At 54.0% G+C, this 24,875-nt stretch overlaps 9 protein-coding genes across 9 annotated transcripts; 5 read left to right on the top strand and 4 right to left on the bottom strand.

Moving 5' to 3' along the window:
* Window positions 1-982: 982 nt before the first annotated feature.
* BO87DRAFT_305898 (chromatin segregase YTA7) lies at window positions 983-6,004 on the top strand (the record flags this gene model as incomplete). The annotated part of the gene is made up of 2 exons (XM_025619340.1): window positions 983-3,059; window positions 3,111-6,004. The coding sequence occupies 2 exons, from the start codon at window positions 983-985 to the stop codon at window positions 6,002-6,004; spliced, it is 4,971 nt and encodes a 1,656-aa protein (XP_025480892.1).
* A 458-nt stretch (window positions 6,005-6,462) lies between these two features.
* BO87DRAFT_375588 (Sec63 complex subunit SEC66) lies at window positions 6,463-7,801 on the top strand. Its single transcript, XM_025623085.1, has 3 exons — window positions 6,463-6,841; window positions 6,917-7,245; window positions 7,325-7,801. The coding sequence occupies exons 1-3, from the start codon at window positions 6,742-6,744 to the stop codon at window positions 7,706-7,708; spliced, it is 813 nt and encodes a 270-aa protein (XP_025480891.1). The 5' UTR covers window positions 6,463-6,741; the 3' UTR covers window positions 7,709-7,801.
* Window positions 7,802-8,171: 370 nt separating this feature from the next.
* BO87DRAFT_434096 (pentatricopeptide repeat protein) lies at window positions 8,172-10,843 on the bottom strand (the record flags this gene model as incomplete). The annotated part of the gene is made up of 1 exon (XM_025627698.1): window positions 8,172-10,843. Exon 1 carries the CDS (start codon window positions 10,743-10,745, stop codon window positions 8,172-8,174), a length of 2,574 nt encoding a protein of 857 aa, XP_025480890.1. The 5' UTR covers window positions 10,746-10,843.
* A 158-nt stretch (window positions 10,844-11,001) lies between these two features.
* BO87DRAFT_332355 (putative origin recognition complex subunit 3) lies at window positions 11,002-13,601 on the top strand. Its single transcript, XM_025620362.1, has 8 exons — window positions 11,002-11,112; window positions 11,163-11,378; window positions 11,436-11,509; window positions 11,564-11,798; window positions 11,853-11,992; window positions 12,039-12,312; window positions 12,361-12,482; window positions 12,532-13,601. The coding sequence occupies exons 1-8, from the start codon at window positions 11,050-11,052 to the stop codon at window positions 13,517-13,519; spliced, it is 2,112 nt and encodes a 703-aa protein (XP_025480889.1). The 5' UTR covers window positions 11,002-11,049; the 3' UTR covers window positions 13,520-13,601.
* Window positions 13,516-14,904, bottom strand: BO87DRAFT_415075 (uncharacterized protein). The gene is made up of 5 exons (XM_025626667.1): window positions 14,825-14,904; window positions 14,648-14,767; window positions 14,534-14,594; window positions 14,344-14,480; window positions 13,516-14,280 (listed from the first exon to the last, which is right to left on the bottom strand). Exons 1-5 carry the CDS (start codon window positions 14,865-14,867, stop codon window positions 13,664-13,666), a joined length of 978 nt encoding a protein of 325 aa, XP_025480888.1. The 5' UTR covers window positions 14,868-14,904; the 3' UTR covers window positions 13,516-13,663.
* Window positions 14,905-15,054: 150 nt separating this feature from the next.
* Window positions 15,055-18,155, top strand: BO87DRAFT_375585 (snoRNA-binding rRNA-processing protein NOP14). The gene is made up of 2 exons (XM_025623084.1): window positions 15,055-15,362; window positions 15,423-18,155. Exons 1-2 carry the CDS (start codon window positions 15,075-15,077, stop codon window positions 17,889-17,891), a joined length of 2,757 nt encoding a protein of 918 aa, XP_025480887.1. The 5' UTR covers window positions 15,055-15,074; the 3' UTR covers window positions 17,892-18,155.
* Window positions 18,156-18,293: 138 nt separating this feature from the next.
* Window positions 18,294-20,027, bottom strand: BO87DRAFT_305681 (putative triacylglycerol lipase; the record flags this gene model as incomplete). The annotated part of the gene is made up of 3 exons (XM_025619331.1): window positions 18,294-19,337; window positions 19,389-19,736; window positions 19,803-20,027. The coding sequence occupies 3 exons, from the start codon at window positions 20,025-20,027 to the stop codon at window positions 18,294-18,296; spliced, it is 1,617 nt and encodes a 538-aa protein (XP_025480886.1).
* An 827-nt stretch (window positions 20,028-20,854) lies between these two features.
* Window positions 20,855-22,381, top strand: BO87DRAFT_375583 (putative G-patch domain protein; the record flags this gene model as incomplete). Its single annotated transcript, XM_025623083.1, has 3 exons — window positions 20,855-21,123; window positions 21,193-22,231; window positions 22,345-22,381. Coding segments are annotated over exons 1-2 (1,133 nt in total), but the record flags the coding sequence as incomplete, so codon positions are not given.
* BO87DRAFT_28593 (uncharacterized protein) lies at window positions 22,252-23,861 on the bottom strand. Its single transcript, XM_025618943.1, has one exon. The coding sequence runs from the start codon at window positions 23,417-23,419 to the stop codon at window positions 22,649-22,651; it is 771 nt and encodes a 256-aa protein (XP_025480884.1). The 5' UTR covers window positions 23,420-23,861; the 3' UTR covers window positions 22,252-22,648.
* Between the last annotated feature and the right edge of the window lie 1,014 nt (window positions 23,862-24,875).

Raw genomic sequence — 24,875 nt, 5'->3', positions numbered from 1 at the left:
GCGGCTACGCTAGACTACATTAGGAACTGGTTGCTGGTTAGTAACCACTCGGGGACGGGTGGGTGGTGGCCTGAGGCCAGTGACCGGGCACTGAATTGCCCGCGCAGTTCAGCTGCTGCTTCTCTTGTGTCTCTCTCCCACTGCTTGTTGCTGCTGTGAGCATCTCCGGTCTCTTGATCTATCCATCGTCTTCTTCCCCCGGTGGATTTATCTATCACTTTGGCCACTTTGAAGATTCTTTTTTTATTTTTTCATTCATTCATTTGTCCTTCTTTTCTTTCTTCCCTCCTTTCCATCGGGGATCCAATCCCCTCCCCTCCCCCTGTGCTGAGCAGCTTGCATGCGACGCGTCCCTTCCGGTTGGTCAGTCCGTGAGCCTCGCTCCGTTCATTTCATTTCCCTGCCTTTCTCTCTCTCCTCTTGCTTTTGGCGCATTGCGCTTCGCCATCGTCTTCTAATTTTTTATTTCCTTTCTTCCCTCCCACTCCCTCTCCTACCCTCGTGTTGTATTATTCACGGCCTCTGATTCCCTCTCCATTAATAATTGATGGCCGTTGAAACCTGCTTCCATTGTGGGTTTGCCTGAGAATCTACCATCATCGTCACTCGTTGAGTGAGAGACCTCTCCATCGCTCGCTCTGTGTGTGTGTCTGTCCGAGTGAGTGTATTCGAGTTTTGCTTCCCCTTCTACCAGCCTTTCCTGTCGGTTTGCAACGGGCCTTTTCATTCCTCCATTCACTCTCTTGTTACATTGGCCTCTGTAAGTGCCACTATCATTCTTCTCCGCTGTTTAATCGCCGCGGCGGGACATCTTCCCCGTCTCTGGCTTCAACTCCACGCTTCATCGCCCTCGTGCTTCTTGTATCTTCTCTGCTCTCTATGTCATTCTCTCCATCCTCTGCTTGCTAATCCATCACTTCCTCGTCTTGTTCACCTTACTAACATGGCAATTCGCAAAAGATCCCCTGTCTGGCGCGGCATCATGCCTCGTGCTAAGCGCTCCATCGAGGAGTTGGCCAACAAGTCCGACTCGGACGATGACGACTACAGCGATCATCCCGTGCGCTCATCTCGACGCTCCGCCTCTCGAACCAAATCCAAGAAGAAGTCCAAGCCCGTCAAGAAAAGGGCCCGTCGCGATTCCGACGACGACATCATCTCCGATGACGAGATCTTCGACGAGGCCGAGGACCTTTCATTCGCCGAGTCCGAAGAAGAGGACGATGATACCAACGCTCAACGCAACGCTCGCGGTTTAGTCGCTCGCCGGGCCGCTACGAACCGTCCCCTCTACAACGAACCCGAATCCAGCAGCATCGAAGACGACGATACGGACGATGACGAACGCCCTAAACCCTCGCCCCAGAAACGTAAGAGTACGGTGGTCACCCTGAAGGTCGGCGACGCATTGAAACAAAACTTTCAGGGCCCCCGCCGGGTCACTCGGCGCACGCGGGATCCATCGGAGGATTTCCACGCCCTAACGACGTCCGGACGACATATGGAAACCGTCGAACGAGGAACCACACGGAGCCCTGAGCTAGAGCGGCGTCGGGGGTCCCGTGGCTCGAAGCGGGCCCCGGTGCTCGATGAGGAGGAGGAGGACTTGCAGCCGAAGCAGGAGGATGAAGAGATGGTCGATGAGACCACCATGGAGGTCAAAGGCTCTCAACTCGAGATTATGGAAAGCGATGTTCAGATCAGCTTCGAGGACGGCATGCCGCCTGCAGCAGGCGAGGGACAAGAGGCAACCACAGCAGATGATGAAGGGTTCGTTCCAGAGTCTGAGAATGGCGATGCCAAGGATGGCGGCGGCGACGATGACGACGACGAGGAGGAGGAGGATGAGGGCCCGACGACACGAAGGAGGAATCGACCCAATCGCAGCCAGCAGGCAGACGACGAGGCCGAGCAGCCCGAGGAAGACGAGGCTGCACACCCGCGCCGTTCCAGTCGAAAGAAGCCGAAAAGTTCACAACGAAAACGCCAAGACGACGAAGAGAGTGATTTCGAGCCAGAGGAAGAAGAGTCTAATGACGACGACGAGATCTCACAGTCTGGGAAGTCGCAATCTTCACCACGCAAGGGAAGTCAGGCCCATGAGGAGGATGAGGACAGCACCGCCGGCCGTCGCCCGGGTCTCCGCAAGCGCGCCTCCCGATCCCGGGGACAGTCCGAAGTGGGTGCTGACATCGCGGAGGAGCTCGCAGAGGAATTGGAGGATCTTCGCGGCGGTCGTCCTCGTCGGCGAGTACAACAGGAGATTGTTTACGAGAAGCCTCGCCGCAGTCGCAAGGATGTTGACTACCGCATCATCCGGCCTGATCTGATCCTGCCCATCGAGGAGGCCGAGAACGAAGTCAATGAATCCCCTTCACGCCGCGGCCGGGGAGGCGGCGGCAACAGTTGGCAGCGCACCCTGTTTCCCACATATGGGCCATTCGGAGGCGGCGGGCCGTCTGCCATCTTGGGGCCCCCGGGCGCACCGGCTGCTACGGGTGGGGTAGACAGCGATAGCAGTGACGACGAGGTTATGCAGCATCCCAAGGGTGGTGCAGGGGGTTCCATCTCGGGCCCTGCGCAGCCTGGTGCCGGCCTCTTGGGTACGCAGACTCACAGCGCCGATGCAGCCCAGGGCCACGCCGGGACGCCTGCAAATCTCGGCAAAGTCAAAGACAAGCAGACACTGGCTGATGCTGACCCGTTGGGTGTGGACATGAGCGTCAACTTCGACAGTGTTGGTGGCTTACAGGGCCACATCGACCAGTTGAAGGAAATGGTGTCGCTGCCGCTACTATATCCAGAGATCTTCCAACGCTTCCACATCGTACCTCCGCGAGGAGTGCTTTTCCATGGTCCTCCCGGAACTGGTAAGACGCTGCTCGCCCGAGCATTGGCGAACAGTGTCAGCTCAAATGGCCGTAAGGTGACCTTCTACATGCGCAAGGGTGCCGACGCGTTAAGTAAATGGGTGGGTGAGGCGGAGCGACAACTTCGGTTGCTCTTCGAAGAGGCTCGAAAGACACAGCCTAGCATTATCTTCTTTGACGAAATCGATGGTAAGTGACTCCCCTTTCTGTCAGGAGAGTATTGAAAGCTAACTGCTGTAGGATTGGCACCTGTACGGTCAAGTAAGCAGGAACAAATCCATGCCTCGATTGTATCCACTCTTCTGGCGTTGATGGATGGTATGGATGGACGTGGACAAGTCATCGTCATTGGCGCCACGAACCGTCCCGACTCGATTGACCCAGCCCTTCGTCGCCCTGGTCGTTTCGATCGCGAATTCTACTTTCCCCTGCCCAACAAGGATGGTCGACGTTCTATCCTGGACATCCACACCAAGGGATGGGACCCACCGCTGCCTGGCCCTATCAAGGATGAGCTGGCGGAGATCACCAAGGGCTACGGAGGTGCTGATCTTCGTGCTCTCTGCACAGAAGCAGCCCTCAATGCAGTGCAACGACGTTACCCTCAAATCTACAAGTCTAACCAGAAGCTACTCATCGACCCGAAGACCATTGAAGTGACCCCCAAGGATTTCATGTTGGCGATCAAGAAGATGGTCCCGTCGTCGGAGCGATCAACCTCGTCGGGTGCCTCACCCCTGCCCCCCTCGGTCGAGCCTTTGCTGCGCACGCCTCTCACAGAGATCAAGAATTTGTTGTCTTTGATCTTGCCGCAGCGAAAGAGACTTACAGCGCTAGAAGAGGCGCAGTTTGAGGAACCGGAAGGATCAGGGAGCTTCCAGCGCGAACAAATGCAACAGGAGTTCGATCGGTCTCGGGTATTCCGTCCGCGCATGCTGCTCCGCGGGCCGCTAGGAATGGGCCAGCAGTATCTGGCCGGCGCCCTTTTACACCATTTCGAGGGCCTCCATGTCCAAGCGTTTGATCTCCCTACCCTGCTCAGCGACTCGACTCGGTCACCGGAGGCTGCCGTCATCCAGCTTTTCGCCGAAGTCAAAAGGCACAAGCCGAGTGTAATCTACATTCCAAACATCCAGGCTTGGACTGATACTGTCGGCCCGGCCGTGATGTCTACGTTCCTGGGTTTATTGCGGTCAGTCCCTCCGACCGATCCTGTGCTGCTATTAGGCGTTCAGGAGTCGGCAGGTGAGGATATGGACAACGGTGTGCTGCGGAACTTGTTCGGGTATTCAAAGAAGAACTTTTACGATCTCAGAGCGCCAGGTAGCGAGGCACGCTACGAATACTTTACTAAAGTGATTGACTACGTCAAGGCATCACCTGCACACCTTCCCGACCCGGAGAACCGGAAGAAGAGGGAGCTGGAGACATTGGAAGTTGCGCCCCCGCCGCCCCCTAAGCCAGCAACGCCCCTCTCCAAGGAGCAGCTCAAGGCGCAGAAAAAGAAAGACCACCAAACTCTCAACCTCCTTAAGATCCGCATCCAGCCTATTATGGATCAGATCAAGAAGTACAAGCGGTTCCGCACTGGCGTGATCGATGAATCTCAGATTCGCTACCTTTGGGAGGAGGAAGATCCAAACATCGTGACAAGTGATTTGCCGATTGAACAGCGCACCACCTTCCGGCCGTTTGAGAAGGCTTTCGACAAGAATGGAGTGCCTGGGCTGCGCGAGGCCGTGTCGGGCAAGTTCTTCTACAACCTCGAGATAGTCACCATCGAGAAGCGGCTCTCCAACGGGTACTACAAGCGGCCCAAGGATTTCTTGGCAGACATTAAGAGGCTAGCTAAGGACGCCCGGCAGCTAGGGGAGCAGGAAAGACTGCTGCGCGCTAATGAGCTGTTGTCTAATGTCGAGGTGGATATTGCTACCATCGAGCAAACCGAGCCCGCTCTGGTGACGGAATGCGAAGGGGTCTACGTGCGAGAACTGGAGAGAGAGAAACTTGCCATCGAAAAGGCGCGCAAGGCGGCGGAAGAAGAGGAGGCAGGCCTGATCGGTCGCGCGGCGGTAAACCGAGTCCCGCACGGCAACACAGAGTCGGGCCCATCCAGCGGGCCGGTGGTCCTAGGTGAGACGTTCCCGGATCTTGGTCCGAAGGAGACGGCCCGACCGGTGACCCCTACCCGTCGATCGACAGTGAGCTTCATCACTAATGGCTACCATACCGGGGGCGGATCGGACCTGAACGATCTCAGTACGCATGCGCTCACCAGTAACGGCTCGCATGAGGAGCGCCCGGATGGTGATGGTGATACTTACATGACCAACTCGGATCACTCTGCCGAAAAGGAAACACAGACGAGTTCGTTTGGTCCGTCGGCGCAGCCCAAACCTCCCTATTCACACACAGCGCCATCGCAGCAGGTGCGCCGGGAGTCGGGAATTTCAAGCTTCTCGCAGAAGGGGCCCATGACGCCCATGGCGCCCGGATCTCAGCCTCACGAGTACACTAATGAGGCATCGACGACACAGACGACGTCGGACAAGAAGTCGTCTGAGCAGTCCTCAGTGCCGAATCCGTACACGCAGAGTCCGGTAGCCACTCAAGGGATGCGACATGATTTTCCCGATCTCACGCAGTACCCGGACCGGGTTTCGCAGGAGGAACATCTTCCGGACACGCAACAGGGAGACAGCAGCCAGCCGTCACCCCGACCGGCTGCCGATATGGCGCCGCTAGAAAATGGCCCGGCGCACTCGCAGCCACGGGCTCAGCCGCCGGTACCCCTGTTCGACCACCCAACCAAGCCGGCAGCGCATGTGCCGGCGGGAATGCAGTCGCTGCTGAATAATGAGGACCTGTCGCCGAAAATAACGCTGGATCTGGAATACGTGCAGAAGCTGCACGAGCAGCTCACACAGCGGACGAGCGGCTGCAGCGTGGAGCAGCTAGAGCAGATCAACACGAACCTGATGGACTACCTATGGCAGACGCGGGGAGAATGGAATCGGAGCAAGGTGGCAGCGGGAATCCAGGACACGTTCAACGAAGTGCTGGAGGACATGCAGGCAATGCAGGAGATTGGGCCGATCAGCCAGAAGACGAAGGAGCAGCTGTATCCGCTGTAGATGGAGGAGCGTTTTCATGTGTGATTGCTTTGTGGGATACCATCATACCCCCTTTACCATTATACCTCTTTGAAGCGACATGGATTGTATCGTATGTTTATACCTGCTTGTCTTGAATTTTCTTTGTTGTGTTGCTTGCTCTGCGTTGCGCTTTTTGCTACTGGTACTGAATTATGGGCGGTCATTTGTTTGGATCTTGCATGTATCTGGGCGTGCAGCATATTGTTGCCGACGTGTTGAATTAGCTGGAAAAGGCTGTATTCTTGTAGATAGACTGGGGAATACATCTACGATGATTATACTATCTATGCAGTTACTCTAACTGCTATGTTGACTCTTGAGTATAGTTAAAGAAGTAGTTGTAAATAAATGGCTGCTAGGCGGTGGCATGTGACGGGCCAAGACACCAGGCTGGCCTTTCGTCGATCCTCGCTTTCTTCTTCCATCTCCGCTGCTCCGCCGCAATCTTCCGCCCACCACAACCACCTTCACCCATTTACAACACTCACCCCCCGGCTGGGTTGATCCTTGCAGGCAATTAATTGACAACTGCAAGTCCATTCGTTCATTGCATCTGTCGCGAGCATATACACCAAGACTCCTGTCCCTACTATGACTTCTGTCTAACAAACACACCATAACCAACCAACCAACCAACATCACCGCCCAACCCAACCTACACTCACCACATACCAAGCACACCACACCACACACAGAAACCACAACAATAAACCAAAATGGTCAACTGGCTCACCCTCGCCGTCCCCTTCGCCTACCTCGGCGTTCTCCTCGGCTCCCTCGCAACCTTCTCCTCCCTCTACCGCAAGCGCAAAGCCCGTACGTCCTTCCCCTTCCCCCTTCTATCAGCCCTTTTCCCAGACCTCTTAACTAACCAAATACCCCAAAAACCAGGCAAGTCCCTCTCCCTGGAACCCTGGTTCCCTCCACACACACAACGCGATATCTACTTCTCCCTCCTACACCTCGACCCCTCCGCCAGCAATGACGCCAGCAAGAACCCCAACGGCAAGAAACTCCCCTCGTCCGTGCCCGACAGTGTCCTGAAATCCGCTCTCCTGCGTCGCGCCATCGAAGACATCAAACGCATCATGGCCCTGCGCACACAAAAGGGCGCGCTCGCTATGCTCCTCCAGCGCGGTAGTGTCGGTGATGATCTGTGGCAGCGGTTTCTCCGTGCTGAGAAGGAAATGGAGGATGAGGTTAGGGATGTTGTTGCTGAGGTAATTACCACTCACCCCAACCCCTCTTTACTTTGAATATGGGAAAGTCTGTGTGTGCTAACTGATATGGGGTGAACAGGCAAACGCCTACGTCCCCGGCTGGGGCCAAACGATCTTCCAGTCAGCCAATGAAATGCTGAATAATGCTATTTTCCGGGAACGCATGGAGAAGCAGCAGGCCAAGTTGGAGGAGGAGAAGCAGTGGTGGGAGAAGAGGAAGGAGGGGTACATGAAGGAGTTGGATGTCGAGGCGGAGAAGAAGGAGGAGGTGGTAGAGGAGGCCGGTGAGAAGAAGGCTGCTGCTGCTACTGCTGCGTCAACGACTACTAGTGAGGAGGGTTCTGGTGTTCCTACGCCTGCTACTAAGACGCCTGAGTCGTCTGGTGCGCCGCCTTCGGTGGCGGGGAGTGATGATGATGCGGTGTTGGTGGAGGCGGATGAGCAGAATGCTGCGAAGAAATAGATTTGATCTTCATCTTTTTTTGCTAGGTTTGAATTAGATTATATGGGTGCGGTGTTTTATGATCACAATATATATCCTTATCTATTTCTGGTACTGGTGATGCTAGTAGCATTTACTAAGTAGAGTGGATTGATGGCTGTAGTGTATAGTGCGATCAATGTGGAATATCAAGTGCCACTGGTGTTGCGACCCAGTCAGAGTTCATGATACTGACATATAACAGAGTAGTTCTCGGTCAAGTATAATACCTGATAGTACTACTACTAGTAGTATTACCGAAATTTGGGAACAACGTGGCTGAAGCCAAATTGAAGAGAGGACATCCGATTCTATCATGATACTATAATATATTACATGTATACCCCCAGATTCACCATTTTATATATACACCCACACCAACAACCTAGACAAGAAGCCAAAGACATAGCCAAACGCCAACCATGCTCATAAACACCTCACCCCCCTACAACAACAAATCATCCCCCAGCGACATCCCCAAATCCACACCCGTTACCCCCATCTGCTCAGCAACCTTCGCAATCTCCTCTTCCACCGCACTGTGACCCTCCCCTCCAGCCGCCCGCCGACCCATCACCACGCGCAACAGCTCCGTCATGACCTCCAACTGATACTGCTCGCGCTCGTGCTGCTCAAGATCACTCAGTTCCAGACCACGGGCCGCGAGCGCCCCGAGCTTCCGATCACTGAGGATATCTACGAGCCGATTAACGTGGCTGATATTCTCCTTGCTCTTCGGTGTGCTGGACAACCGCCGGAGTCGGCGCTTGGGTGTCTCAGCCGGGACACCTGCTAACCGGGCGACCTGTAGCACGATCAAGCGGGCTGTGGTGTCGTCGGGGAAGAAGCCAAAGTGTGCGCGCATGGTGTACAGGGCGATGAGAGTGCCAGGGAGGTCTTTAGAGAGACAGAAGCAGCGGATAATTTGGTCGTAGAGTTCCTTGGAGAATTCGTCGCGGGTGGCGGTTTGTGCGCGCGCGGAGAGGTTGGTGAACCAGCGGATCATGTCGGAGAAGAGATGTCGCGCGGAGGGAAAGTCGGTTACGTAGGCGGTTCGGCCACGGTCGTATTGTAGCTTGCCGCAGTCCCAGAGGCAGGCGTAGGTTTCGAGGTCGGGTTGTGTGATGGCGGATAGGGATTGGTATTTGGTCCAGAGGGAGCCAATGTCTTGTTTGCGGAGCTCGGCGTAGAGGAGGTGGTTCATGAAGTAGGAGTTCGGGTGGATGCGGCCGTCGCCGAGACATTTAACGAGGTATTTGATCATGTCGTCGTCGCTGCGCCGTGTGTAGTGGAGGAGGAGGATGGAAAAGGTCTCGATCGTGGCGGCGGGCATGGGCCGTTTCATGAACTCGGGCAGTCGGACGTCCTCTGCGCTCTCTTGGTTCACGTCGAGTTGGGGGGCTTTCTCGGTGGAGGTACGCGCCCAGAATTGGTCGATCCGCTGCTGGACCATGGCCCATCCGAGGCGTTCGGCTTTCTCGCGCGAGGTGCTGCTGCCGTCGCGTAGCCAGGCGGCAATGACACCGTTGAGGTGCTTTGCATCTGGCTTGACGCCACGTTCGTACATCAGCTCGATGACCATGGCGGCGGAGTCGACCTCGCCCATGCCAATCAGTTTCTTCATCCAGCTGGCGTAGAAGAAGCGGTTCTGGAACTTCCGTGGCAGGACGGTGAGGGTAGAGAGGGAGACCTTGTTCACGTCTTGTTCGGAGATGCTGGACGCTTGCAGGTTGCCTGCTAAGCCGACGGCAGCCTTGTAGAGAGAGGTTGAGTCGTGTCGGGGATCGCTGTTGGTTACCATCATGTCTTTGAATACGGCGATGGCAAGGCTTGGCCGGCCGGCTTTGAGCAAGCCAATGCTGACTTGATCATAGTCGTCCATCGTCATCTTCCGTTCTAGGAATGCCTTGAGCTGCAGGTACATCGCCCATGCTTTGACTTCCGCTTCCTTCCCAGTCCGCTTGCCCCAAGCTGTGATGACTGGGATCAGAATGCGTGGTTGGCGTGACTTGTCGTTTGCTAAGAAGGCCAGCGCAATATCTTGTGCTCGTTGAGGATCGTTTTCTGCTGCAAATAGCCGGACTCCTAATTTCCAGTATGCCTCCAGGTCCTCTTTCCGTTGGCTGAGCTCCGCCTGGTATGCTTCCCATTTCTCCAACGCCACTTGAGTATCCCCGCATTCATGGAGTGTTTCGATGTAAGTGAGAATACGAGGCGTGGAAAGGGTGAGGCCAGCTGATAGCGCGTCCTCAGCCAGTGTGCGTACCCGTGCAGTTTCCTGGGGTTTGGTGGACTTTTTCAGAGCCAGAGTATCCCACAGGAGAGTCAGTGTCTCCTCTGACAAGGACTCCACAAATCTCGGGACGACCTGCTTGCATCGGCGATACCATCTCCACAGTTCCTGTTCCCAGTGCACGCTAGAGTCGCCACTCGCAATCCGTCGAAGGCATTTGTTCAACTTGTCGGCATACGGCTGCAGGTCTGAGTTCTCCAATTCCACTTCGTATGGGCGCCGCACAACCAGTGTACGCGAATCATCCTCCTCGTCAGACTGCCAGCTCTCCTCTTCCTTGACCAGGCTTTCGAATTCATTCTTCAAGAGACCGTCGAGCTCCTTCTCGTAGAGATCCTTAATACTGACATCGGCCGCCCCAGCCGCCTCATCCTCCTCATATTTCCGGAGTGCTTCCAGCGCAATAGCCCTATCCTCTTCTGGTAATTCTCGAATAAATTGACCGTTTGGACCAAACGGGCCTTCCTTCAGCTCTTCCAGCTCCTGGGTCAGGCGGGCGAGTTCCTTCGCGGCGTCTTCCTGCTCGGCGCGTCCTTCCGCTTCCGGATCAACCTTCCGCCGTGTCTTGCTCTTACGAGTATCCTGCTCGTAGAAGTTGATCTTGTCTTTGGGACCGCCATAGTGTATGGAGCGTGGCGCTACAGCGGCGAATGCTCGCGGGAAGAACGGACTTCCGCGGGCCACATGCTGATACCAACGAGCTCCTCGGACAGCCTGGCTGAGCATCAAGTATGAGCGATTAAATCATGGAACAAGGTTGTGTATATATGCAAAATAACACCGACCGACAGCTGTAAGAGAGCACACGAAAGCGAGGATTGCAGGAAGATGATGGAGAAGAAAGAATAGAACAAGAATGGCAGCTCCGCGGCGGAAAACCATCTCATCCCAATCGGGACTAGCGCCACCGCGAGCTCGATCGCCGCAAAGAAAGTCACTCCATGAATCAACTCGTCCCATGCTTTTTTCTAGCCCGCAAGCTGTTCCTCTCGATAAGCTTCCTTGTTCCTTGTGCTAGACGCCGCTCACCATGGATCTCGGCTCGTTAGAGGTGGAGGCAGCCAATGCGCCCAAAGACGGCACCAACAGTCAGGTACCGTTTCCTCAATGCCCTTGTCGCGAACCCGTACTCACGGACCCAAGGGTGTGTATATCTACACGCCCGCCGACCAAAGCAAAGCCTCAGGTGAACGTCCCTCGAAACGCCGCAAGGTAGCTCCGAAGAAGGAAGAAGAAAAAGAAGGATCGAAAGCACATCCCTTCGTACCACTCCTTAACGGCGAGGAGGACGAGCAGTCCGTCCAAGCGCGGTATAAAACATACCAGCAACTATGGTCAACCCAGGAGGCAAAGATTCAGGTCGGTGATATATGGTTGGAGGAGGTTATAGCGGTACAAGTCTAATATTTGGGCTAGGAAATTCTAGATGATGTCGACTCCGAGGTCCTTTCGAATGTTTCGTCCTTTGTCCGCTCGACTTCACCTCAGACGTAAGCGCGCATATTCTTCCCGATGGTTGACTGTATGTCCTGAAACAATTGCAGATACGATGGCTGTATTCCAGCGGCATTAGTAACCGTGGGTTCCAATGTCTCATCGCTGGCTCGCCTGCTGGCCAGACTCAACGATCAATTCACCACTGCCGGAGACGGTGGAGCTATTGTGCTGGAATCCGGTGATGCGCCTAACCTCAAAACGACCCTCAAGAACATTATCCGATTTGCTATCACGAACACGGAGGGGAACGATGGTTATCAATCTTCCCTTACAGACCGAGAGGTGACTATATACAGTCCAACAACACAACAGGGCATGCGCTGAATGCCAATACAGGGCCCTAGACTCCTCGGTTACGATCTTGACTTGCTAGGCGACTATGTGAAGCGAAAAGGCACAAAGAAGTTGGTTCTTGCATTTCGAGACAGTGAAGCCTTCGATCCGGGCATCCTTACGGATCTCTTGTCTCTACTAAGGTGAGTCCATCCCTGAATTTGGGTGGCGCTTCGGCTGATTGTCCAGCTCCTGGCTTGATCGGATACCATTCACACTCTTGTTCGGCATCTCGACGTCCGTGGAACTCTTTGAGGGGAGACTTCCGCGGTCAACTGTCGCCTTGTTACGGGGTAGATATTTCGAAATGCATGAAGCGAGCAACTGCGTTGACCGCATCTATGGGAGGTTACAAGCAGAGCAGGATGGGAAGATATGGCTGGGGAGGAACATTACGAATGTTTTGTTCGAGAAATCCAATGATTCCTTCCAGACGCCGGAGGCCTTCAGTCGGACGGTCAAGGTATGTTCAAGATGATCGTGTGTCAACCCATTTAGCTTACACCTGTAGTACGCGTACATGTCACATTTCTTCGCAAACCCGTTGGCGGTGCTCCTTGCAGACGAAGTGGTTCCGAGCATGCGACAGGGTCTTGTGTGCGAGGCGATCCGGAATCTTCCTTCTTTCCGATTGTAAGTCAGCTGCTCATCATCATGATTCGCTATACTAAACTCGTAACAGTTATTGCGAAGAATTGATTGAGCAAGGCTCGGCCAAGCAAGTGCGTGACTTGCTCGAAAACGATGAATTTCTCTTCCAGCAATGTCTGCAGCACTTGAAAGACGGACAGCAGAAGATGCGCGATCTCTTTCAGTGCGTCAAACTGACGCACCTGCTACTGAAGAAATTCAGCCTCGTCAAGAAGACCAGCATATCAGAACTCTCAATCCGTGCACTATCAGGAGAGCTCCAAGACTCGCAATTGGTGACCGACATCCTCCAATCTGCAAAGACACTAGATTCCACCACCTTCCGGGAAGTATTAAATATCCTGCCTAGTACATTAGCAGAGCGTCCCGAGCTACAGCAGGTCAAAACCGAATTCGACGCCTTAATACAATCGTATCAAGGCACCGAACCCCTTCGCACCGCCTATGACAAGCGTCATTCCGTCGTCGCCACAACCGTTGTCCAGCAGCGGGTGAAACTCAGCAAAGGCAAAGCAAAGCTGCCCCAAGAGCACGTTGAGTATACCCAAATTATCGACCGTTTCCACGCCCTGCTCGAAGCATATTTCGGGCAAACTCTCGAGACCCCGCAAGATCTCGTCCTGCATGAGATCTTCCTCTTTGACATGAGAAACCCTCTGAAAGAGATCTTCTCGCCACGGCCACGCTTCGCAGTGGAACGGGCCTTGTCTAATCCATTCGATTACCTCATCTCAGACTCCCCGGAGAAATCCGAGGCTGCTGCTAGGGTGTCCGCGAATCAGCCTGCCACATCTATTCTGTATCAGTTGTATCTGGAGTCCGGGTCCTTGGTCAATGTTTATGACCTTTGGCAGGCATTCTATGCGGTGTTCGAAAGCGAACAGGGCGATTCCTGTGATGAACGCACTACCATGGCCTTGTTTTACCGCGCTTTGTCGGAGCTCAAGGCACTGGGTATGGTAAAGAGTAGCCGCAAGAAGGCAGACCACGTTGCGAAGAGCGCATGGATGGGCTTGTAGATTTATATTTGCTGTATATTAAACTATAGTACTCGTCATCGACACATATGGCGACTTTCATACTCAAAACCAAGGGTATCATAAAGAACATGCAAAGCAACCATCATCGCTAATCGATCCCTCATCCAAGTAGCGCATCGTTCATCATTCGGAAACAGGCAACTGTATAATGTCATCGTTCCCCAATGGACGTCCCCCATCGCTCAAGACCATGGCTTCTCGTCTGCGACGTCTAACAGCTTGTTCTTCAGCGGTGCGAAGACGCCGCCCAGGCATTCGTCTAGTCCCGGCCGTATCTTCCCCATCCACCATCCACACGTCGCTATCGTAGTCATCCTGATCATTCTCTTCCATCAAGCTGCCCATCAACCCGTACTTGCGCAGCTGCTTGGCTCCCTCGGGATGGGAAGACAAGGTACCGAAGATAGCACTCATCACGGTATCATCCATCCACCAAGTCTTCATGAGAAGCACCACATCCTGTCTTCGGGAGGGCTCCGATAGGGCGCACGGGAACGGGTAGTTGACTAGCCAGCGGCTCACGATGCCGGCTTCTAATGCGGCAGGTACATTCTCTTGCAGAATGATGTTCAAAATACTAAGTGCCTTCTTCTCACCAGGAGGTCTTGTCTTTGGCAGGATGGGGGAGATCGTGGTTGTTGTTTCTTCGACGTGTTCGTCGGTCAAGATGCACAGGCAGTCAATGAGTGCGTTGTAGGTGGCGGGGTCTTTCAATCGGCTGCATACGGAGGTTCGTGAGACTGCACAGACTCATTAGCATAAGGGGAGCTCATAGCAAGGCAAGCTGGGTAGTTGATGCATACGAGCGCGGTTAGAAACAAGAAAGTGCATGGCAGTCAGTGCTTTGCCCCGCCGTTGTTTGTTCCTGGTTGCAAGGTCTCTGAGAAGCAAATCTCGTGTTTCGCCCTTGGTAGATCGTTCAGCAATAATGCGCAGAGCCCTGTAATCCTATATTAGCTGGTCGCTACTGAATACGTCCGAGGCCGGTCATACGCCGCACGGAGATCATAGCTGGTGCTATCGGAGAGCTTTAGCAAGGTATCTAAGTTCAATGCTGTACCAGTAGATTAGCCAGCGTATACATCGCTATAGTGCACATCGACGTACCATCCTCCGTCCCCTCACTGATCATCTTATCCTCCTTCTCAACATGCTTGATTTCCGTCAATTCGCGCACTCGGCGGAGGTCCGTGACAATCCCGCGCACGGCGAAGAACAGCGAGACGCCTGGACGCAATTAGTTCTTGCTTTGTGGCATCCATGTCAAGGTCGGCGAACACATACCTAGACATAACCACACGACACGATCACTCATATGAGACCCCATGGTTTAACTCGACAACACTGGCAGCCGATGAGATAATAGTTGCAAGTCCAGCAGCGGAGGAAAAGCGGGGAGTCACGCGGCAGTCCCAATAGTGCCGGCAGAACCTGACCCACCGAGGCGGTAAGCCCGCTTTTTTCTTCGGCCAAAAAATTCAGTGGAGATCCCAAGCATCGCTTTCTGCTGTTTATCGACGTTCAACACGCAGCCATGCCGCCTTCGCAGCTTAAACAGCTCAAGGCCTCCCTCCGCGACGGCGGAGTCTTGGGTCCTCAGCAGTCCAAGAAACAAAAGCGTCAGAATGCGAAGACTGGTGTGTCCGCGCAAAATCGCATGAAGCGGGAATCCGCTCTGCAGGCCATTCGCGATCGTTTCAACCCGTTCGAGATCAAGGCCACTTCGCGCCCCAAGTTTGACGTAACCACGCGCGATGTCGGGCCTAAGTCGAAGCTTGGCCATGCGAGGCCCGGTGTGACCAAGTCTCTTGGTGAAGAAAAGGTGAGCTAGGTTGGAAACCCTTCGACGTGGGGTGTCACTGACGGGGTACTTTCTATACAGAGACGTCATACTCTTTTGCGCGAAATGGACCGCAAGAACAAAGTTGGTGGAATCCTCGATCGCCGGTTCGGTGAGGATGATCCGACAATGACTCCCGAAGAGAGGGCTGCCGAGCGATTCGCCCGTGAGAGTCAGAAGAAACTGCGCAAGGAGTCGATGTTCAACCTGGAGGATGACGACGAAGAATTCCAACTCACACATCAAGGCCAGTCTCTGTCATTTGGAGAAGGCATGCCCGGAGATGACTTCCGCGAAGGCGATTTGGACATGGACGAAGAATCGGATTCGGAATTGCCTCGCAAGAGGAAGCGAGAGTTTGCCGATGAGGAGGATCTAGACGATGATATCGTGTTTGACGATGAGGAAGGCGAAGAGCCAGGGCGCAAGAAGTCGAAGCACGAAGTTATGAAAGAAGTCATCGCCAAATCCAAGTTCTACAAAGCCGAGCGCCAGAAAGCCAAGGAAGACGACGACGATCTCCGAGAGGAACTCGACAAAGGTCTTCCCGATCTCTTCGATATGCTGAGAGGCGTGAAGCCTCCCCCGAAACCGGAGCCTCCAAAGGATGATTTCGCCTCGATGGACCCCGCTCGTGCGGCGCTGCTGGCCGGAAAGTCACAGAACGAGACCGAGCAGGAGTATGACCAGCGCCTGAAGCAGCTCACTTTCGATAAGAGGTCTCAACCGACAGACCGGACGAAGACGGCAGAGGAGAAGGCGGCGGAAGAGGCGGAGCGGTTGAAGAAGCTGGAAGAAGAGCGTGTCCGACGAATGCGCGGTGAGGAGTCAAGCGAGGAGGAAGAGGAGGATGAAGAGGAAAGTGACGAGGAAGAAGGCAGCGAGGATGACGATGAGGAGTCGTTACCGGACGATGCTAAGGCGTTCGGTCTGCAACAGCCCACGGCCGAGACGAGCACTCGTCCTGAACTGGGAGTCGAAGATGAAGACGATTTTATCATCGACGACGACCTTGTGGAAACGAGGTCCAATGCTAGTCTCTCCTTCAATGAAAGCGATCTGGAGATGGATTCCGCGGAGGAGTCCGAAGAGGAGCCTGAGGATGACCAGGAGGACGAGTTGATCAACGGCTTTACGCTCCCTGACAGCAAGTCCGGCGATGCCTCAACTGCTCCCAACGGCACCGAAGAGCCCACTGACGGCCTGGCATACACATACCCCTGCCCCGGCAGTCATGACGAGTTCCTGGAGATCATCAAAGACGTGTCAATGCAGGACCTCCCTGTCGTCATCCAGCGGATTCGTGCCCTGCACCATCCCCGGCTTCACCCCGATAACAAGATGAAGCTCGGCCGATTCGCAGGCATCCTCGTCGAGCACGTTGGATACATGGCCGATCTACCGGAACATCCTCCGTTCGCCATCGTGGAGAACATCCTCCGTCACATCCACTCCCTGGCGAAGACTCACCCCGACACCGTCTGCCAGGCCTATCGCGCCCATCTCCGCCAGATTGCCACCGAACGTCCGCTCAATCTCCGTGCTGGTGACCTCGTCATCCTCACCGGCATTGCCACCACCTTCCCAACCTCCGACCACTTCCACGCCATCGCAACCCCGGCACACCTTTGCATTTCGCGCTACCTGGGCCAGGGCGTCGTCAACTCTCTCGCCGATGCGTCCGCCGGCACCTACGCAGCCAGCCTACTCCTGCAATACCAGTCCATCTCCAAGCGCTACATGCCGGAATTCATCAACTACACCCTCAACATGCTGTGCCACCTCAGCCCGAAAGAGGCCAGTGAGAGTCTTGGATCCTTTCCCCTCCGGAGCCCCCAAACCTCTTTGCGCCTGAACCTCTCCTCCTCTAAGACCACCATCTCCTCCCGCAAGCTCCGCTTCTGGGATACGACCGACCAATCCCCTTCCAACCCCGAAGAGCTCAAGCTATCCCTGCTCACCACCCTCGTCACCCTCCTCGGCACCGCCTCCGACCTCTGGACCGGCAAATCCGCTTACAACGAGATCTTCACTCCAGTCCAGAACGTCCTCAACCACCTCCGCAGCAGCCTTAAGGGCAACAAGAAGCTCATCCCCACTCAAGTGCGGGACACCATCCAATCCACCCTGGACAAGGTTACCACCCAACTATCCCAAGCTAAACTCACCCGTCGACCCCTCCTCCTGCACAACCACCGGCCCCTGGCCATCAAAACCGCCATCCCCAAGTTCGAAGAGTCCTTCAACCCGGACAAGCACTACGACCCGGACCGCGAGCGCGCCGAGAGCAACCGCCTCAAGGCGGAATACAAGCGCGAGCGCAAGGGAGCGATGCGCGAGCTTCGCAAGGATGCCAACTTCATTGCGCGCGAGAAGCTCCGCGAGAAGAAGGAGCGCGATGCCGAGTACGAGCGCAAGTACAAGCGACTTGTGGCGGAGGTGCAGAACGAGGAGGGTCGCGAGGCGAATGCTTACGAAAGGGAGAAGAGATTGCGGCAGGGCAAGCGGTGATTATGATAATCATTATCATGAATCCATTGTTTTACTGCTCTATGTGGGAAAGCCGCCTTTCTCACTTGTTTCGCTTTTTCTTCTCTTTCTTTTGTTGCATTATTTTTCAACACATGGGTCCATGTCGACGAGTCTGCTCGGTCTAGCTGCGTGTGCCGGGCAGGTCTTTTGGTAATTCTGATGAAGCTAGTTGATATAGATGTATATATTCGTGATTATAGTTACTTGCTTTGATCATTGGGAATGATGATCGTGGAATGGCAGCCAAAAAAGAATGTTTTGATTTATACAATATCATCTTTCCGCATCTATTTAATACACGTATAATTTACACTAATACTATATATACTAGACCAGCAACTTCACCACCACCACCCATATTAACAATTGAAGACAATGTAATCACTGCGACAAGTCCGGTCCAACACTACTCCAATAATCGCACCTCTCTCTCTGCTCCTCCGACACCGTCTCCATCCTCGTCTCATTCGTGCGCAAAAATATCCTCCGATAATCCGCTCCATGCCCATTATTCCACGTCTCCCACTCCGGACTCCCTGGGTACCTTAGCGGATTCGGATCAAAAACCCTAATGAAACTCGTCCAGTAGCCCTGCATGACCGGCACAATCCCCGCATTCGTAGTGAAATACGACGCCGGCGGCGTGCCGCTCACATACTGCGGGCCCCAGATGGCATTCTCTTCCACGGTATGACTGACACCTCTGCCTGAGGCCTCCGCGGCGGGGTCCTGCACGGCATAATGATAGTTCCAGCTGTTGACACCAGCACCCGAGAACACAGAGGACATGTAGATCCCCGGACAGATGTATCTGATTTCACCGTACGCGGTGCTAGCGGGGCGCCAGTAGGGCGAGGAATTGGGGAACTCGCGGGTTTGATTTTCGTTGAGGTACCAGTCGTTCAGCTTGGTTAGGTGGGTGAAGTTGATGTTGGGGAATTGGTCTTGGATGAAGGTGTCAGCTTCGCCGACGGTTGATGTTGTTTTGGGGACGAAGATCGTTCCTTCATTGGTGTCGTCGCCGAAGATTACGGGGACTTTGATGTATTTGCCTTGTTGAAAGAGTCGGTATGTGTAGTCTGGGATGAGGGAGCCATCGACGACGGGGCCGTACATGTAGAGAGGTGCTTGTTGGGCGGTGGGTAAGGGTATGTTGATGTTGACGCGCTGCAGTTCTGTGGTGTTTAGTCGACGGAGGCAGGCGAGAGTGTCTGGATCGCTTGCGCAGCCGGCGCGGATGACCAGGTTGTTATAGGCGAATTGGCTTTGGTTGACGGTCAACATGGGGGCGAAGCTTTGGGACTCTGCGGCAGCAGCGTGGAAGAGTCCCTCGTCTTTGCCGCCGTATGCTGAAAGATGGAGAGTAATGGACGCTGCGCCTGCGCTGTCGCCGCCGATGACAACGTGGCTGGGATCGCCTCCAAACTGCGGTTGCGGTTAGTAGTAGTTTGATGGCTTCTTCCAGTGTTCGCATACCTTGCTGATATGTTCTTGCACCCACTCCAGGACCTTGATCTGATCCTTCAGGCCATTGTTCACACTTCCTCCCTGTAGCACCTCGGATCCAGAGAGGAAGCCGTACGGACCGACTCGATAATTGAAGGTGACCACAACCATGGACATGTTGGCCGCTTCAATCAATCCTGTTCCATTGAAGTTGGGGCTGGAGTTGGCATTGAAGCCACCCCCTTGGATCCAAACGAAAACGGGCAGTCTCGTAATATCTTTCACTGAGCTAGGTGCGTATACATCGAGGAAGAGACAATCTTCAGACGTGCCTGCGGGGGTGGGATATTGGCTGGTGGGAACACACCGGGGGCCATGCTGCGCCCTTGACATTAGCACAGACTCGCAATACATTTTTCCAACCTATTGTAGGAAGTATCATACCTTGAACGCATCTTGGACGCCCTCTACCGAGTCAGGATCCCGAGGCGCAGAGAACCGCAAAGACCCAGTAGGTGCAGCGGCATAGCGTATTCCCAGCCACTGACTAATACCATTGGGTAGAGATTTGCCTTTGTACTTTGTGTAGCCAAGGTCGACTGTAGGGTTCTGAGAAGATACTACAAGACCAAACAGGAAGAGGAACGGTGCCAAATGAAAGAGAATCATTTTATGTTGTGCAACGAGCCTTGGGGCTACGGACGGTTCAAACCGAATGAGAGAACTGTAACCCAAGATATCATGCTCTGATCAATGAAAGAACAACCCAGGCATTATAAAGCAACCCCGGCAGGAACATATCTCGCGGGAATGGCTCCAGGGTCTGAACAATAGGGTCGCAGATGTGGAGAAAACGTTGCCAGGCAAGGCGCCCTCCTTCCGCATGAGATGATTCGACATGGTGAAATGAGGAGAATCCTGCCAACACCACGGATCCTATTGTATGGGAAGTGTATTGGCCATCCAGATGAGCAAGGCCAGCCAACTAACTCTGGGCATAAGAACTTGGAACCCGCCCCCACGTTCCGAGCCACAGTCGAAGGGAGAAACACTCTGTGGGGGCTAGTATCAGCGGGCACTGATGCCGCAACTGAGAAGGGGGTCAAACCTAATCTGCAGCTAGGCTGTGCAGATGACGTGAAACGGCAGAGGACTGGTGCCATTGCGCTGTTAAGGGTCAGTACTTAGGGATTGGGCAGTTGTCCCGCTGGTCAATCGGGGGCCTGACGGGCCAACTGAAGGATTGAAGCTAATGATCTTGGCTGGGCTGAGCAAGACCCTGAAATTAGGGACATTTTTGACATTATTTTTGGGATGTGATCAAGTGAACTCAATCGGGTTGAAGTGGAAGAGAAAGTGAAGAAGAAGAAAGAGGACTGGGAAGTAAATCCGGAGGGGATAATCCGCGCCTCCGCATGTGACGAAATCCCCGCAAATCATCATGTTTTTTTTCCCGTCGCGGTTCATCTTTACCAACATTGTCTATCTGACCCAAATTAACAACCCAATCCCAGTCGCATTCGACTCCCTATAACTCTCCTCTATTATATCCCTCTCCAATATCCATAGTTTCGGCTCTACTTCTATCTCCGACGCACGCTCAGGCCCGTCCGCAATGGCACCTCCGCTTCCCCCTCACTCCGAGTCCCCCGCACGCGGGCGACCCGACGAAGACGACGAAGAAGAGGACTACATGTCCATGATTATCGAAGAGCCCCAGCAGAAGGAGACTTTTGCGCAGAAGAAGAAGCGTCAGCAACGTGAGGTAGGTTTTTAGGCGCATATCTTTTCCAGCTCCAGCTCCACCTAACTAACCCTTCCCCCTCAATCGCAGGCCGAAGCGCGAGCCAAAGTCCCCTCCAAAGCCGAACGCGCCGCTCAAGAAGCTGCCCGCCGCGATGCCGCCTTATCAACCAGCACGCTTGACCCTTCCAACAAAGGGTTTCAGATGATGGCCAAGCTGGGATTCAAGCCGGGCCAAGTACTTGGAAAACCTGCCGCGTCGCCGCAAGAGAGTGAGAAGGACACCAAGGATCCCGAGCATCGAATCCGGTCCGAGCCCCTCAATCTCATCTTCAAGGAGGACCGAGGAGGAATCGGTCTCGACTCGGAGCGAAAGCGGAAGTTCCTCGAAGAAGCCGCGGAAGTAACCAAGAAGGTCAAGCAAGAAGAGGGCGATTACCGCGATCGCGTCCGGTTGGAGCGCGAGACACGACGGCTTGAGGCTCAGTTCCATGCGGCGCAGAAGGTGGCTGAACGCTTAGATGCGGAGGCCGAGGGCGAAGTGGAAATAGGACCATCATCAACCGAGACCAACGGAGGAGAGACAGAGGAGCAAGAATCGCATGCGACACCGGATGTGGATGGCGAAGAATCGCAGACAGATACCCCCGCCTCCACTACAAAGAAAGCCAAAAGGCCCGTCAAACCAACACTGCAGATCAACATACTCTACCGGGGGCTGGTGCGCGAGCGGCAAGAAAAGGAGCGCGCCGTGCAGACGCGCCACATGTTGCAGACATCGCTGCCATCATCCTTTTTCCAGAACCCACGATTGCCCGAGTATGAAGACTCAACGCTCGACCCCGAGGACCATGAGGCCCTCGGAGGCCGTCGAGAGATGTCCTCCATTCTCGAACAAGAGCTAGAGGAAGAGGATCCGGAACTAGAGGAATTCAATGCGCTGGAACCAGGCGAGCGACTGGGCCGGCTGGTTCAATATCTCCGCGAAAAACACCACTACTGCTTCTGGTGCAAATACCGCTACGAGACCGCCGAGATGGAAGGATGTCCCGGCGTGACGGAGGAGGATCATGACTAACGACTTTGCCTACTTATAGTAATAGAGACCGGCGTGCTATGGAACCACCCATGTGAGTGTTTGTAACACATTTCTATCTCAATCGTTGGTTGTGAAGAATTAGACTAGCTATAATTATCGTATCATGCAGAACATATGCCTAACATTACATGGGGTACCATTCAGGCCCAATCGCCAGGATCGGGATCGCATATATAGTGAATGACGGAAAAGTCGAGGGCTGAGAGACAGACGATGGACGCAACATCGCCAGGCAGTTGATAGGAAAGAAATTTCGGTGGTATCAGTCAATGCGCCATTAGCCATCAAGCGTACACCGGTGACAACTGCTGCAGTGCTCGGAGCAGTCACCGGGATTCAGGAATTGCCACAGAGGAGAGGCAGGATGAAAAGAAACAGCACCGTTTCATGCTGATGTAGAAGAGTGAAAAGCGGGAAAAGGAACATCAAGAAGCAGGATGGAATGGCCTCAGGCTTTGGCCGCAGGAATTGACTCCATTAGCTGTGCCAACGAGCGACGTGGGATCGTCTGCAGGGTCTGGAAACAGCCGGTACAGATGCGCAAGCAGCAAAAGACACACCGGTATCGAACATCGCGGTCGAACTTCTGGCAGGCCATGCAGGGAACAGCATGCCAGACATTGTTGGCAGGGGGCATGGACCGATGGTCCTGGTAGCAGGCAAAGTGCAATTTGTTCAGCGGTGCCGCGACAGGCTCAATATCAGGAGGCGTCCATGGGCCATTGTTTTCTTCACTGGACACAGGCTCGATAGGTGCGCCAGTGTCGTCCAATTCCGGCTCGGGTTCTGGGATGAAGTCTTCCAATGGCTCTTCGGCATCCGGGCGTTGGATGGCAGGTAAGGGAGGTAATGGAACTTCCTTCCTTGCCGGAGGGCTTTGCACAGGCTCTGAAGTAGCAGGAGGACGATAGGCCTGATAAGCGCGGGGAGCGGGGGTGTAGTTACCTGCTGGCGGAGCAGGTTGTGGGAGGTCATCTTGATGATGGATAGGGGCGTTGAATGCGGATGATGGTGGCTGCACGGCGGCAGGCAGCGGAGCAGGAGCCGAATAATCAGGAACCGAGTCGGTTCGCGGTGGGATTACCGTCGTCACGGGTGCTTGTACCGGCTCTGGCTCCTTGTCCGGCACACAATCCGCGGACTTCTGCTTGAAGCCTTTGCGAGCAAAGGATGGAACTCGCAGGCCGCGGGGCCGGTTTTCTCTGTCGAGGATGGCCATGTCTCTTGGCCGAGCGCAGTAGTCTTGTGGTGGTGGTGATGGTGGTAGTAATAGTAGTAGTAGCAAAAACGTGGGAGAGCAGGGTCGAACTATCCGCGCAAGTGATCTGGCGGGGTAACTTTCCTACAAAGAAGGGAAGAGCAATAGTAGGAAAGAATGAAAGGGGATAAAGAGGGAAGGAGATTAGGAAGGGAAAGAGTGCGAAGCCTGATAACCCTAGAGAGTGCTGTGAAAAAGAGTAGAGGCGAAAAAAAACTAGAGGGAAAATGGAAAAGAAAAAAAAATCGAATCCAACCTGAACAGGCGCTAAAACAAGACATTCAAGGAAAAAAAGACCAGTAGGAAGTAATTAGTGTCAACTAACTAATCATCAGGGGGGACCGAAAAAGTGGATATGTGAAAAGATAAATCCGGCTTGTCCTCGATTCAGGAACGCGCAACAGGAAATCCGAGCTGAACCATGGATGAGCTCCACCCGTGGATAATGACGATGATGCATCATGAATGAATGAGCGTCATCGAAGGAAAAGTGGGGTGGGGGGAAACAGCTGAGGGAGAAAAAAAAAAGAGAGACAGGAGAGATGGATAGATAGATCGCACCTGAGTGGGTGCCTTCTGATCGACTTCAAAACTTTAACAGGGCCCTTGTGAAATGAAAGGTCAATCGCCAAGCGAGCTGAACTACTGAAGGTTGAGCATAATTCGGGATGAATACTAGTGGTCGATAGCGTCCGTTCGGCATCCTGTTGTTGCCTTTTTCGTGAACCTCCGAACATCCTGTCTCGTTTTAGCCCCATGAAAGATGCAAATATGCATCTAGGAGTGACTTTGGCCTGCTGTCATGCCTGGGATAGGCTGTGCAAGGCGACTTTGCAGCAGCAGACTCAAGGGAAGCCGATGACTGGGACTGAAAAGGCAGCCGGCAAAGCCGCGAGGGAAGATCGGCGATGACGAGAAGTGGAAGATGCGCTGGAGGCCCGATGGATATAACTGGACCCTGTTGAGGCGCTAATCCATTCGACAGGCCAGGATTTCAAGAAACATGTCGTCCTTTTCCCAGCAGCAGCAGCAGTAGTGGTCGTGATTAGGGGAAAGTTCGTGTACTTCCATGTTGACAATGCTTGGTATGTTGCCCATTTCCCTGGGACAACAACAGAATGATTGAATAGATTGAAGTGCACGCTGGTCAATAGATGAAAGGATGCTGGTCGGCTCATTTCCTGCCAGGGTCAGTGGAGCCCGTCGCGTGGCTGAAACGAGATCGTACTTCCGATCCCGCCGATGATCCCCTCCGTCAGGGTCACTGGCCATTAGTAGATAGATGAATAGATATCTATCGCCTACAGAAAGAAGAATAAAAAGGGATCAAGAAGTATAGGATAGCCAACAAAAAGAGGGACAGATTCGGTCAAATCATCCCCGCAGTATTTCCAACACTGAGTTAAATCGATCTATC

This window comes from Aspergillus neoniger (genome assembly GCF_003184625.1).
Source record: "Aspergillus neoniger CBS 115656 unplaced genomic scaffold BO87scaffold_12, whole genome shotgun sequence".
In the NCBI taxonomy this organism is placed as follows: domain Eukaryota; kingdom Fungi; phylum Ascomycota; class Eurotiomycetes; order Eurotiales; family Aspergillaceae; genus Aspergillus; species Aspergillus neoniger.
The sequence above is the reverse complement of the archived record's forward strand: the minus strand, read 5'-3'. Positions and strand labels throughout refer to the sequence as shown.